The following is a 13,258-nucleotide window of genomic DNA, read 5'->3' as shown; positions in this document are numbered from 1 at the left end:
TAAATGCTAAAAAAGATACAATTAAAAATAATATATTTAAAAATAAAGCTAATAAAACTTTTGTTTTACAATTAACAAATGCTCATTCTTGAAACTATGGAAAACACAGAAAAGTGCAAAGAAGAAAGTATATACTGCTTTAAAAACTCCATATTATATTATGGAAACTTTCCTGGCTTATTAAACATGCATAAAAAACTATAAATGGTTTAATATGCCGGATCATCGCTATATAATTAATTGTCTACTATTACATTTAGTTTGCTACCATTTTTTTGTTATTATAAACAGTATTGTAATAAATATCTCAATACAGAGTCACCTTGAACCCCATTTTTGTGGCATTTGCAATCATTTTCAAGGAGTAGCATTCTTGACAAGTGCATGCTCTGTCAAGGCCACCCCACCTGGTCCCCTTTACTTCTTTGGCACTGACTCCCCCAGTCGTGTTACTTAAAGGCCCAGCCTCCCTTCAGTTCCCAGAGTAATCTGCCTTTGAAGTAGTACCAAAGCAGCTTTCAGTTTTCACATAATAGTCCAGATCAGCGAGGCCCACTTCAGTCTCCTTCCCTTTCTTTTCTAGGAAACATTCTTGTCCATTGCACCTCGTGGGAGGACTGGAGCCCTGCCTTTTTCTTGCCAACTGGGCCTGGAACTGTGCCCTTGAGCCTTGGCTGAGTCACTTCTCTGTGTATTTGGAGAAGGGAATTGTAGGAGGCTTTATTTTCATCTCTTACAGTGAGAGGAGACTTGGTCAGAGCCACTCTGGCAACCAGCATACGTTTTTTTTGCTTTTTGTAGGGGGAAAGCTCCTCCTAGACCTCAAAAGGAGAGGGGTTTAATGACCAACATAACCCCAACAGTCCCAGACTCTGCTTTGTGGCTTCTCTTTCACAACACGATTTGCATGAGTTTGTTGGAAAACACAAAGACTTCCAGGAACTGCTAGTAAGCCAGGCTAATTTATGTTTCCTAGTAGTTACTGGACTCTATTTCCTTGTTCAGCTAAAATTAGCCTGTAAAAGTCTTGTTAAGACAAGCACTGGGAAAAATGAGATTTTTAATGTATTGAAACCTTAGGACAATGTAGCCAAATCTATGGAATGGCAAAATAAAGAGATGTAGAAAAATCCTTCCAAACTGTAATACTCACTTAGAACTTTCTAAAGGGTTAAAAATAACTATGCAAATCAGGAACCCAGACTGTTTTATTTATTTAAAGAATTTGAAAACAATTTCACGTGTCTTGAAAAATGGTTTGCTAATCACTACTTCTGGGTAGAAGAAGAAAAAGTGACGAAAGAAGGTTGAGATGCACAGGCATCCATCAAGTTCTTCAAGACCACACATTTACATGCTGGCCACAGGTAGAAAGCTTGGGTATAAGTGGAATCATTCATTTATTCAACAAACATATGCTGAGAAATTACTATGTATCAAGGGTTATGACAAAGATTGGGGATACAGGAAGAAAAAATACAGGGGCTCCTGGCATAGAATGAAAATTAGTGTGCATGCTAGGATATAATGGGACAATGAGAATGCAACGAAACTGTCCAAGAAAATCTGGGCAAATCAGGATGGTGCCAGAGTCTAAGGTGATCCTTGAACTGAGGTTTGAGTATGAATAGGAGCTGGCTAAAGAGACAAAGTAAGGGGTGTTGAGAAGTGAGGAAGCATGCGAGAGGAAGGCACTGGCACAGGCAAAGGTGTGCATGCAGAAGAAAGCATGGTACGTTTGAGGCCCAGCTTAAATAGGAGACCAGAGGTAGGGAGGAGACACAGCTGGGGGTACTGGGCAGTCCTACCTATTTTTGTTACGGGAATGGATGTGATGTGGGTAAAACAGGGCTGGATGATGGGCTGAGCAGGGAGGCAGTGATCAGACCACAAACAGCATTGAGACCTTGCAAGTTTTGCCAAACAATAGGTCACTGGGCCCGGAGCACTTCAGTGGTCATGGGTTACAATAAGGGGTGAGCTTTGTTTTATTTCGTCACAGTCAGGCCCCTTGAATCCCCACTATGCTAGCCAGAGTGCTTTGCAGCAGTGTGTCAGGTCTTCTTCCCACTCACCCACGAGAATGAGGCCTATGAGAATACCACAGTGTTTATAAGAAGGCTTAAAAGCATTACTGTTTTTCCAAGGAATTCTATTCTGTTTTGACTTTATCATATCAAATATCAAAATGTACACAGATTTATCTCTAACTTGGCACTCGTATGGATAGAAGCTGAGTAGAGAGAGAAGAATGTTTTATGAGATATGTCAGGTAGTCTTAAAAAATATATATATGTGTGTGCATATATATAATTTTAAAAGTAATAAAGGCTTCATTAAAAAAATCAAACTGTACAAAATTCTGTGAAAGTGAAAAATGAAAGTGTTCCTCTTCCCAGCCCCACTTCAGTAGCAGCTACCCTAAGGAGTCTGGTATGCATCCTTTTAGAAACTATCTATGCGTACAAAAATATGTGGGTGCTTTTTATTTTCTTTTCCTTTGAAATATAAATGAAATAATTCTATGGATTCTTCCTAATATACTAAGAAGCACAAAAGCAACAAATGAGTACTAAATCCAGAGGTTGCACTTTCCAATCACATGCAATTCCCAGGTACCCCAAGGGTAGGCTCGGATCTTCTGCAGGCCTGGCCTTCAGCACGCGCAGTAACAGCCCTCCACAGGTGCAGCGCCAGGGAGGTCCTGCCGGCTCCTGCTGCTCAGCTCCTGTCTCTCTCTCTCTTTTTTTTAAAAATATGTCTTTATTGATTTTAGAGAGAGGAAGGGAGAGGGAGAGCGAGAGATGGAAACATCAATGATGAGAGTCATTGAATGGCTGCCTCCTGCACACCCCTGACTGGGAATGGAGACCGCAACCCGGGCATGTGCCCTGACCGGGAATTGAACCAGGATCTCCTGGATCCTAGGAGATGCTCAACTGCGGAGCCACGCCCGGCTGGGCAAGCTCCTGTCTCTTAAACTGCTCCTTTCTCTCTTTAGCATCTATCACGGTGCCCTGCCCATTCCAGGCACTTAATATGTATCTGTTAACAACATGCACTTTAGTATCACATGACTCATTAAACTAACAGAATCCACAGATATTAAGGAACTGGGGAGAGTTACTGAAAGTATCCATTTAGGTGCCTAACAACCGAAATTATGACTCTTTTCTTGAGAACTGAATGTTTTCCCCTCTTTAAGGGGTTTACTTGAGTAAGCTCCTCTGGCTAAATGTTTCCCTGAAATCTAGCAACGAAGTTCAGAATGATAGAAGAAAAACTGACCACACACTATGTCATTAAATGGACTCTTAGACATACACTGGTCTTTCAAGTGCCGTGGCCTACTTTCCTGCAGAAAGCCGGGAATAGATTCTGTCTTCCTTTCTGCTTTGAATTCTAGCACTGCCATTTATTAAACATATTTAAAAAAAGAGAGAGGATTCTCTGAGACCACAGAGGATTCTCTTGTTTTAAAAATATGTTTTTAGCCCGGCCGGGCATGGCTCAGCAGTTGAGCGTTGACCTAGGATCCAGGCGATCGGGGTTGGATTCCTGGTCAGGGCACATGCCCGGGTTGCGGGCTCAATCAATGACTCTCTCATCATTGATGTTTCTATCTCTCCCTCTCCCTCTCCTTTCCTCTCTGAAATCAATAAAGATATATTTAAAAAAAAATAAATATGTTTTTGTTGATTTTAGGGAGAGAGGAAGGGAGAAGGAGACAGAAATATCGATGAGAGAGAAACATGGATTGGCTGCCTTCTGCACGCCCCCTACTGGGGATCGTGCATGCAACCAGGGCATGTGCTCTGACCCAAAATCAAACCCTCGACCTCTTGATGCATGACTCACCACTCAACCACTGAGCCACACCAGCCAGGCCTCAGGGGAGTCTAATCTCTCTGAGCTTCAGTTTCCTTGTGTGAAAAAGGGTAATACAACCTATCCTGCAGGTAGTGGAAGAATTACATGAGATAATTTGTGAAAGAACGTGTCAGACATGGCGTGGGGAGCCAAACTGCTTCAATGCAAAGTCAGCTCTACCACCTAGGCTGGATGACGTCGGGCAAGTTACTCAACCTCTCACTATTCCTCGGTTTCCTATCTATAATATCAGACAAGTAATTGGAATATTTTAAGGACTAAGATCATGTATTTAGTACAGTTTCGGTACTGACAATAATGGGTAAATGCAGATTTACTGTTACTATTGTGAGTGTCGGCCCGCCATAAAACTTTCTCTTCTCTTCTTAGCCTTCATTCTTCCCTTTGAAGTATGAGAATCCAAATCACCTAAAGTAAAATTCTAAAGCTCTGCTTTTTCTGGATTATGAAGTAAGAGGCTGAAAGATGAAAGCTTGCATATTGCTAGGGACCAACTGCATCTTCCCCAAATCCACCTGTTGAAGCGTTAACCCCCAGTGTGCCTGTATTTGGAGATAGGGTCTTTAAGAAGTAATTTACGTTAAGTGAGGTCATAATGGTAGAACCTTAATCCTATAGGACTGGTGGCCTAAGAAGAGAAAGAGAGAAATTTCTCTCCTCTCTCTCCCTCCATGTGAACATATGGTTGAGAGGATGCCATTGGCAAGTTCAGAAGCATATCCTCTCCAGAACCTACCCAGCTGGGCTGTGATCTGTGAATTCCAGCCTCCAGAACTGTGAGATCATAAATTACGATTGTTTAAACCACCCAGTCTATGGTATTCTGCTATGGTAGCCCGAGCAGGCTAAGATACATTGTTTCTTTGCATCTTCAAACTGGGGCTTCTTGAAATTTTTATTTTTAACAAGTTTACTACCTTTACTACCCCTCTACAATAGCATTTCAACAAGTAGGGGATGTTGTTGAAGCTGTACGATCTTCAGGATATATAAAACATGTAATAAATTAAGACATGACAAGAATAAACATCTTGATAACCAAGCTGAGGTCTTTGGTTTGAGTACAGTTCTCACAATTCAGATCTCACCCTCAAAACAACACCTTGCAGTGCTGGGCCAAAGCTATCACTGCACAGGGGTGCACACTGGGTACCTGAGCTGAGGAGCCCATTAATATTATCGTTAATATTAATAGTGAGAAAATAAATCACAACATATACCCACCCACCATGTAAAAGGGAAGCACATCATCTTTGAAAACAAGTGAGCAAATGATTTCTTTCACAAAATGACTCAAAACCATGTATCTTCCAAGGGTTACAGAGGAAGAAGTTTAGGGACAGAGATTAAGCAACTGGCCTACGTGGGACAGTTAATAATCTGATAAAGCTGGGGTTTTAGTCCCGGCAGTCTGGCTCTAGATTTGTGCTTTTAAAAGTATTAAAAGCCCAGTCGAGCGTGGCTCAGTGGTTTAGCATCAACCTAGGATCCAGTAGATCGGGGTTCGATTCCCAGTCAGGGCAGATGCCCAGGTTGTGGGCTGCAGTCGATCAATGACTCTCTCATCGTTGATGTTTTTGTCTCTCTCCCTCTCCCTTCCTCTCTCTGAAATCAATAAAGATATATTTAAAAAAAAAAAAAAAAAAAAGCATTACAAAACCCACTGGCACAGAGAGAGAAGAAACTCCCCTACGACGATCCCAATAGTTTACCCTGAGCCAAGTAAAACTGAGAATAAATTGAAACTTTCCCCATATCTCTTTGTAGGGCACTGAAATGAACAGGAACCCCCCCCCCCACTCTAACACAATGAACATCACTTCCCAACAGCGCTTAACATGATGAAGAATATTTTTCATAACCAGCAACCAACATCATTAATGGTAAAACACTGGATGTGTTCTCAGTCAAATCATTAAATACAGATGAATTACCTGCTGTCAATAATCATTACACTGGCGGGTGGAATCCCCAAAACATCACAGCTCTGCAACAGTTCTTTCTTACGAATCTCCCCTTGATTGTAGTAATTTCCTGAGGATAACAAATACACAGTGGAAGATTTAGCAGTAGAGATTTATGAATTCACTCATTCTTACCTCATCTTGTTCCCCAAAGGATTTAAGCTACCTGAAAAATTTGTGGTTATGATAAAAAGTTGAATAAAATACAATACTAAGATTGTAATCAGACACTCCTGTGAGAAGACTACCAGCAGTACAATCTTTAGAATCACCATTTAATTCTTCCCCATTTCCGCATCTATCTCTCTGTCGATCTGGCTGCCTATCTGCCTGTCTGCATTTTAGTTTCATGCCACAGGCAGCATTGCACATCTCAGACAGCGACGGCTTTGGAGTTAAGCAGATTTAGGATTAACCCTTCTATAACCAGTCACAACAAGTGGGGCACCTGAGCACACTATTAGTTTGAGCCCCTTTAAATTAATAGTCCTCAACTATCTGTTAAACATTTATTTAAAGAAGAGGCTCCTGAGTATTACTGGGAAATGTGCAGGCCTCATTCAGGAAAATAGCCTCCTGTGAAGTTTAGCACCAGCTACGCCAGCATGCCCTATGGGACCTTGAGGACATCAGCATCTCAAATAGCTTATGTATCCTTTATTTTCCCAGCGCGTACACTATACTTCCTAATAATAGTTCTGGTAAATTCAACTCTGTATCCTTACGAAGGATATACAGTAAAATTTTGGTACCACCACACGCACTCACCTAGCTAACGCAGGCCTGAAGGAACCTCTGCAGCAGGTGATTGCATGTGATTTGTGCTGGTTACTTAGCCTTCTTGAGCCAGCTTCTCCGTGTGTAAGGTACGGATAATGGTCATGCCCGGCTTTCCTGACACCACTCACACGAGATGATACACTCCACCCAGCTGTTAATTTCTCTTTCCTGGACTTCTTTGTCTTTACCTTCCCACTGCTCCTGTTCCTCTCCTCCTGAACTACACAGTTCACCTTCATCGTCCAGACCAAGGGGCCTTCCCTCTGGGAAGCCTTGTCCTGTTTTTCCCTGGCAAGTAATCATTTCGAGTGTTCTGGTTTTGAGTATGAACTTTTCTCCATGATCGAATTATGAATTCCTAAATGTCACTGACCTAAACAATCAGGGTCTCGTTCAACTTTGTGTCGTCCTGGTGTCTGGCACTCTGCAGGCTCTCCTGAGGCACCAGCAGAGGCTCTGCAGGCTGGGCTGGGCCGGGCCACGCAGAGAACTCCATGGAAACCTTAGCCTTCCGCAGGGATTACTCTAATGCTCAGTTTTGAGCTGTTTAAATCCAGATAGGAGACAGTCATTACATTTACTAACCTTAAAAAGACTCCAGATAACAGCACAATTTCCTGAGTTAACTTTTTAAAAAAATGTATCCATCCATGTCTCTGTTTCCACTTTGTCTGTTAGTTGTGTTAACGTATTTTTAAAGATAGAAGCTAGTCAGTTTTGTGATGCCATTACCATTTTAGGCTCCTCTCTGTACACATAACTGCTCCCATTTTGTCTCAAGGTTAGTTGATCTTTGGTGATTAAGAGTCTAATGTATACTAGGGATGTGATTCCTAAGTTCAGAGGCGATGCAAATCAGACTCTCACTATAGCTGTGAGAAACTGCCTAGAATCGAAGCAAATGTGTTTTTGGAGCCAGTTTTACTGCTTTGGTTTAAATTAAGGAATTTAAAATAGGCTAGGGAGTTGAAGTCAATCACTTTAAATATTTTCACTAAGTTTGGTGAATATGTGGGCACTTCAACAAATTGAGTACCTGAGATCTTTCAGCTTTTATTATTTTTTTAATATGTCTTTATTGATTTCAGAGAGAGGAAGGGAGAGGGAGAGAGAAACATCAATGATGAGAGAGACATTGATCGGCTGCCTCCTGTATACCCCCTACTGGGGATGGAGTCCTCAACCCGGGCATGTGCCCTGGCTGTGAATCAAACCATCATCCCCTGGATCATAGATTGATGCTCAACCACGAAGCCACACAGGCCCGGCCCTTCAGTAGCTCTTTTTTTTTTTTTTAAAAAAAAATAAAAAATATATATATATATATATATATATAAATATATCTTTATTGATTTCAGAGACAGGAAGGGAGAGCGAGAGCGAGAGCAAGAGAGCGAGAGAGAGACAAACATCAATGATGAGAGAATCGTCATGGATTGGCTGCACACCATTGATCCTGCACGTCCCCGGCTGGGAGTCGAGCCTGAAACCCAGGCATGTGCCCTGATCGGAAATCGAACCACGATCTCCTGAATCCTAGGTCGATGCTCAACCTCTGAGCCGCACCCAGTGGGGCAGCAGTTCTTAACTGAAACGTTCTAGAACAGTGTCCAAGTAGGGAGGTTGTACCCCAGAAAGTACAAGATAAACTACTGGGGTGGAGAAAAAGCTTTAGAATTTCTTCTCTTAATTTGTTTACCTTGTTTATTTGTTTTTTTACAAATGTCAACTTTTGTTAATGTTTTATAATGTATACATTAGTTCAGTGGTCCATGTACTTATTATAATTATAAATAAATATACGGTAATATAATGGGAGTATATGTACATATAGGAAAATATGACCAAAAAATGCTTGAAGATCATTATTCTAGAAAACAGAAAATAAATGGGATTAATGCAGATTTATTTATATAGAACTACGTTGTGTGTGTGCATAAGCTTATAAATAATTGTATGCTTAGTGAAGTCTTCTGTTTTGTGATAACTAATAACTAGCAAGCATAATGTCATTTTAAACAAATTAAAGACACTTTGTAAAGACCTACATTTATATACCACATGTATAAAGGTAGACATTTTATTTTACTTTAAAGATTTTAAATTTGTTGATTTTAAATAGGTAAAAGATTTATGTGGTTAAAAATCAAAAGGAGCCCTGGCCAGTTTGGCTCAGTAGCTAGAGCGTCAGTCTGCAGAGTGAGGGTCCAGGGTTCAGTTCCGGCCAAGGGCACACACTTGGGTTGCAGGCTCGATCCCCAACCCCCGTCAGGACTTGTGCGGGAGGCGACCAATCGATGTCTCTCTCACATCGATGTTTCTCTCTCTCTCCCTCCCTTTCACTCTCTCTGAAAAGCAATAGGGAAAATACCCTTGGGTTAGGATTTTAAAAAAAAATCATAAGGAATAAAACTATAATAGTGAAAAAAAAAACGCCTCTCTCCCACTCCTTTAGTTACCCAGTTCCCTACCTTGGAAGTTTTAATTTATCAGAAGGAGAAACGGATTAAGAATCACGGCTTTATGGTCCCAATACCTGGCCTTCGACTAACTTCATGAATCTGAAGAAATTCATGAAGTTCCCAGTTTCAGGACTGCCAGCAAGGCTTTCACTGAACACAACCAAATTAATTCTAAAATGTATCTGGAAAAAAAATAAGGTCAACATTTTCTCAACTCTAAAAGGAGAGAGTTTAGGTTCTATACCAGGAAGGGTCTGCCCAGGGAAACAGAAACCATATCAAATATTTACATCAGTTTAATAACGTAATGAAAATAACTTGATACATAACTGATGAAGGATTTGAGAGTCAAACACGGAACAGTGAAGTGACTCAAAGATTAGTGACAGCAAGAAGTCACTACCAACCCACGGCTAGAGAGATAAAAGGAGGCAGTGCTGTTGGAGCCCAAACGCCTGGGTTCCCCAATGGAAGCTCAAACCAAAAGAGCTAGACCCACTTGCTTTAGAATGTGTCCACAGAACCCAGCTGGAGAAATCATGATTTAAAAATGAAACTAGAATAAAAAAGGGGGTAAATTACCCAAATAGACATTTTTCCAAAGATGGACAGATGACCAATAAGCCCATGAAAATATGCTCAATATCATTAGTCGTTAGGGAAATGCATATCAAAACCACAATGGGATATCATTTCATACCCACTAGGATAGCTACAGTATTAAAAAACAAAAATAAAATAAACAAGTGTTAAATTAGCAGTGTAGGTGATGATGTGGAGAAATTAGAACGCTCAGGCACTGATGGTGGGAACATAAAATGGCAGAGATGCTGTGGAAAAGTTGGTGATTCCTCAAAAAATTAAACACAGAATTATCATATAACTCAGCAATTCTACTCCTAGGTATATACACAAAAGAACTGTAAACAGGGACTCAAACAGATACTTGTACACCCACATTCAGAGCAGCATTACTCACAATAGCTGAAAAATGGAAACAATCCAAGTGTCCATAAACAGACGAATGGATAAGCAAATGTGTGTAGACATATAATGGGGCATCATTCACCTTAAAAAGGCATAAAGTTCTGATATATTATACAACATGGATAAACTTTGAAAACATGTTAATTAAAATAAGCTGGATATAAGAGGACAATTGTATGATTCCACTAGTATGAAGTCGTTAGAAGATATAGAAACTACAATATTGGTTGCCAGGGGTTGGGGAGAGGAAGGAATGGGAGTTACTAATTAATAAATAGAATTCTGTTTGGGATGATGAAAAAGCTCTGGAAATAGATAGTGGAGCTGGTTCTACAATATCGTGAATATTCTTATCTCCACTCACTGAACTGAATACTTAAGAACAATTAAAACAGTAAATTTTTTAATGTATATTTTACCACAATGAAAATATTTTAAAAATTATATTTGCAATGAATAAAAATATTTCACTTATGAATTGTCACTGTAAAACAGAAATCATGCCTTTAAAATTGGCAAAATAATTTTTTAAAAGATCATTAAAGCCCGGTCAGTGTGGTTCAGTGGTTGAGCACCAACCCATGAACCAAGAGGTCCCCAGTTCGATTCCCAGTCAGGGCACATGGTTGGGTTTCAGGCTGGATCCCCAATAGGAGGCGTGTAGGCGGCAGCTGATCGATGTCTTTCTCTCTTTGATGTTTCTATCTCTCTATCCCTCTCCCTTCCTCTCTCTCTCAAAATCAATGAAAAAAACATATTTTAAAAAATCATTAAAAAAATACTGAGCATGTACCTATGCAGCCAAGATCAAGAAACAATGCCACATGCTATTATCAACCAACATACCCGCATGTATGTGTGTATTTTTTCATTATTCTCAAAAGGAGTGCGTTAATATTGACCTTTACTAATGGAAATGCTAATTTTTGTTAGTTTCTCTGATCTGTGACTATGGATAATTATTGAGGCCAAACATATTGGAAACTGTCTTTTTCTGAACATGACAGGCATATCTGCATCAGATGCAATGAGACATATGCACTGCATGAGAACAGTGTTCAGCTCACTGCAACGAGCACTTTTAACAAGTATTTCCAATCCTAAACTCTTCAAACTTCAATACATGTTGTTGATTAATCTCATCTACACTTCTATTAGATTAGTCCTATTGCATTTTCTTTCTTTTTAAAAAAAATGTCTTTATTGATTTTAGAGAGAGAGGAAGGGAGAGGGAGAGAAACATTGATGAGAGAGAACCACCGATCAGTTGCCTCCTGCACGCCTCTACTGGGGATGGAGCCAGCAACCCAGGCATGTGCCCTGACTGGGAATGGAACTGGCGACCTCTGGGCGCACAGGACATGACGCACAACCAACTGAGCCACACCAGCCAGGCTGCATTTTCTTTCTTTTTCACACTTGTTCTTTCCTTTTTTCACTGTTCACAGACAATCTTTGTCATTGTGGAATTCTTCTTTGGTCTCTGACATGATCTCTTCCCTAATGTTTATTAGCATTTCTTTTACGGCTTCTCATAGTTTAAGCAAGTCCTTTATTTTTGCACTTAAAACTCTTAACTCACTAAGTAAAAGCTCTGAAAAGAGTATAACATTCTTCAATTAAGTAAATAAATACTCAGCATGACATAAACATTTTTATAAATACTTATATACTACATTAGGTTCAAAATAGGAGATATGATAAGATTACCTGACATAAATTCTAAGCTTAATTATAAAAGAGGTAAGTAAACATATACTTAGAAATACATAATATTCTTATAAACAGCCTACCATCAGCATCAACATTTACAAATAGGCAGTTAATCAATGGATCCCTATGTATGTCTCGGTTGGCATTATCATATGGAAATCCTATCAACCTAAACCTTAGAGAAAAGTGCCTAAGTATTTATATATATATTTACAAAATATGTAACCTTTGAGTCATGTTGTGGTTTTATAGCTCCCTTAAACATGGAATTTATTCCATTCTTAATAGAACACAGTCAATACTTGATTTTTTTCCCGAAATCCCAACTGTTTTGGGTAGAAAGAAAAGAGATAGATGAGACTAATACTTTTGAGGCTGCATCTAAATATCTCTCAACAAGGAAAACTTTGAAGAATTATTTATGATTAAAAATAATAAAAATAAGTTGTTTTAGGAAATAGGAATCAGATGTCTGGAAAAACCCTCTTAGCATAGAACATCTGAACATGTGAAATACAAAGCAAACATGTTTCAGAATGCATGGCTGAATTAGCAGGAAAGGAAGGGATATCTCTGAAGGTCTTCAACACAGTTAAGCACAAACCAGGCATTAGGGTGGAGCTGAAGTCTGAGTATCTGCCCATGCCTGGTGGCCTAGTCAGGGCAGGAGAAGCAGCTTGGGCACAAATAAGGAGACTTCCACACAGAGACAGGACCTTCAAAAGGCAATACTTACAGTGGATGAACCAGAAGCCCCCCTACTCTAAACAGAGATGGTGGGGTATGTCTGTCTCAGACTTGTTTCTAGTGGAAGGGAAATGTAATCTCCTAAGGACTGTTAACTATACACTGGCCTTTACTTGGTGTGGCACATTGTATTTTCCAAAAATAGCTACGGCAGTATTTCTAGTCCCACATGCACTTCTAGAACCTTACTGCTCCCTATGAAGTGCTGAAGTCTGTTTCTCTTCTTGAACCTGGATGTGACTTGCGACTGTCTCGACAAACAGAATTCAGTGGAAGTGATACTGCATGATGTCCAAGGGTAGACCATAAAAGGTAACGTGGCTGCCTCTTTGGATACTTGCCCAGAGATGCAGCCACTAGGTTGTGAGGAAGCCCAAGCTATGTAGATTTACTATATGTGGACTCTATGTGGATGTTCTGGCCAGTATCTCTGGCTAAGTCAGGTGATTCTAGTCCCCAGCCTTTGGATCCTCCAGCTAAAGTACTAAACATCCTGGGGCAGAGACAACTGTACTCTGAAACCATGAGAGATAAAGTTTATTACTGTTGTAAGCCACTAGTTTCAAGATAATTTCTTATACAGAATCAGACAATTAATGCACTTGTGTTTGGACCCTGAATTTACACTACCTCCGTGGACTGAAAAAAACCTCAATCTAAAATTTTTGTAGTGTCATTGCTGTCTGGGTGAAGCAAACATAAATCACAAAAACA

General features: G+C 40.0%; 1 protein-coding gene across 2 annotated transcripts in view; it reads right to left on the bottom strand.

Moving 5' to 3' along the window:
* PIGL (phosphatidylinositol glycan anchor biosynthesis class L) overlaps positions 1-13,258 on the bottom strand; it is a 62,007-nt gene that overhangs the window by 40,861 nt on the left and 7,888 nt on the right. For both annotated transcript variants that reach the window (XM_016196440.2, XM_016196441.2), the window contains exon 2: positions 5,826-5,925. In XM_016196440.2, the coding sequence (XP_016051926.2) occupies positions 5,826-5,925 (100 nt within the window). The remainder of the gene's footprint in view (positions 1-5,825; positions 5,926-13,258) is intronic.

The sequence above is a fragment of the Miniopterus natalensis genome, chromosome 17, assembly GCF_054644295.1.
Source record: "Miniopterus natalensis isolate mMinNat1 chromosome 17, mMinNat1.hap1, whole genome shotgun sequence".
Lineage (NCBI taxonomy): Eukaryota > Metazoa > Chordata > Mammalia > Chiroptera > Miniopteridae > Miniopterus > Miniopterus natalensis.
The sequence above is the reverse complement of the archived record's forward strand: the minus strand, read 5'-3'. Positions and strand labels throughout refer to the sequence as shown.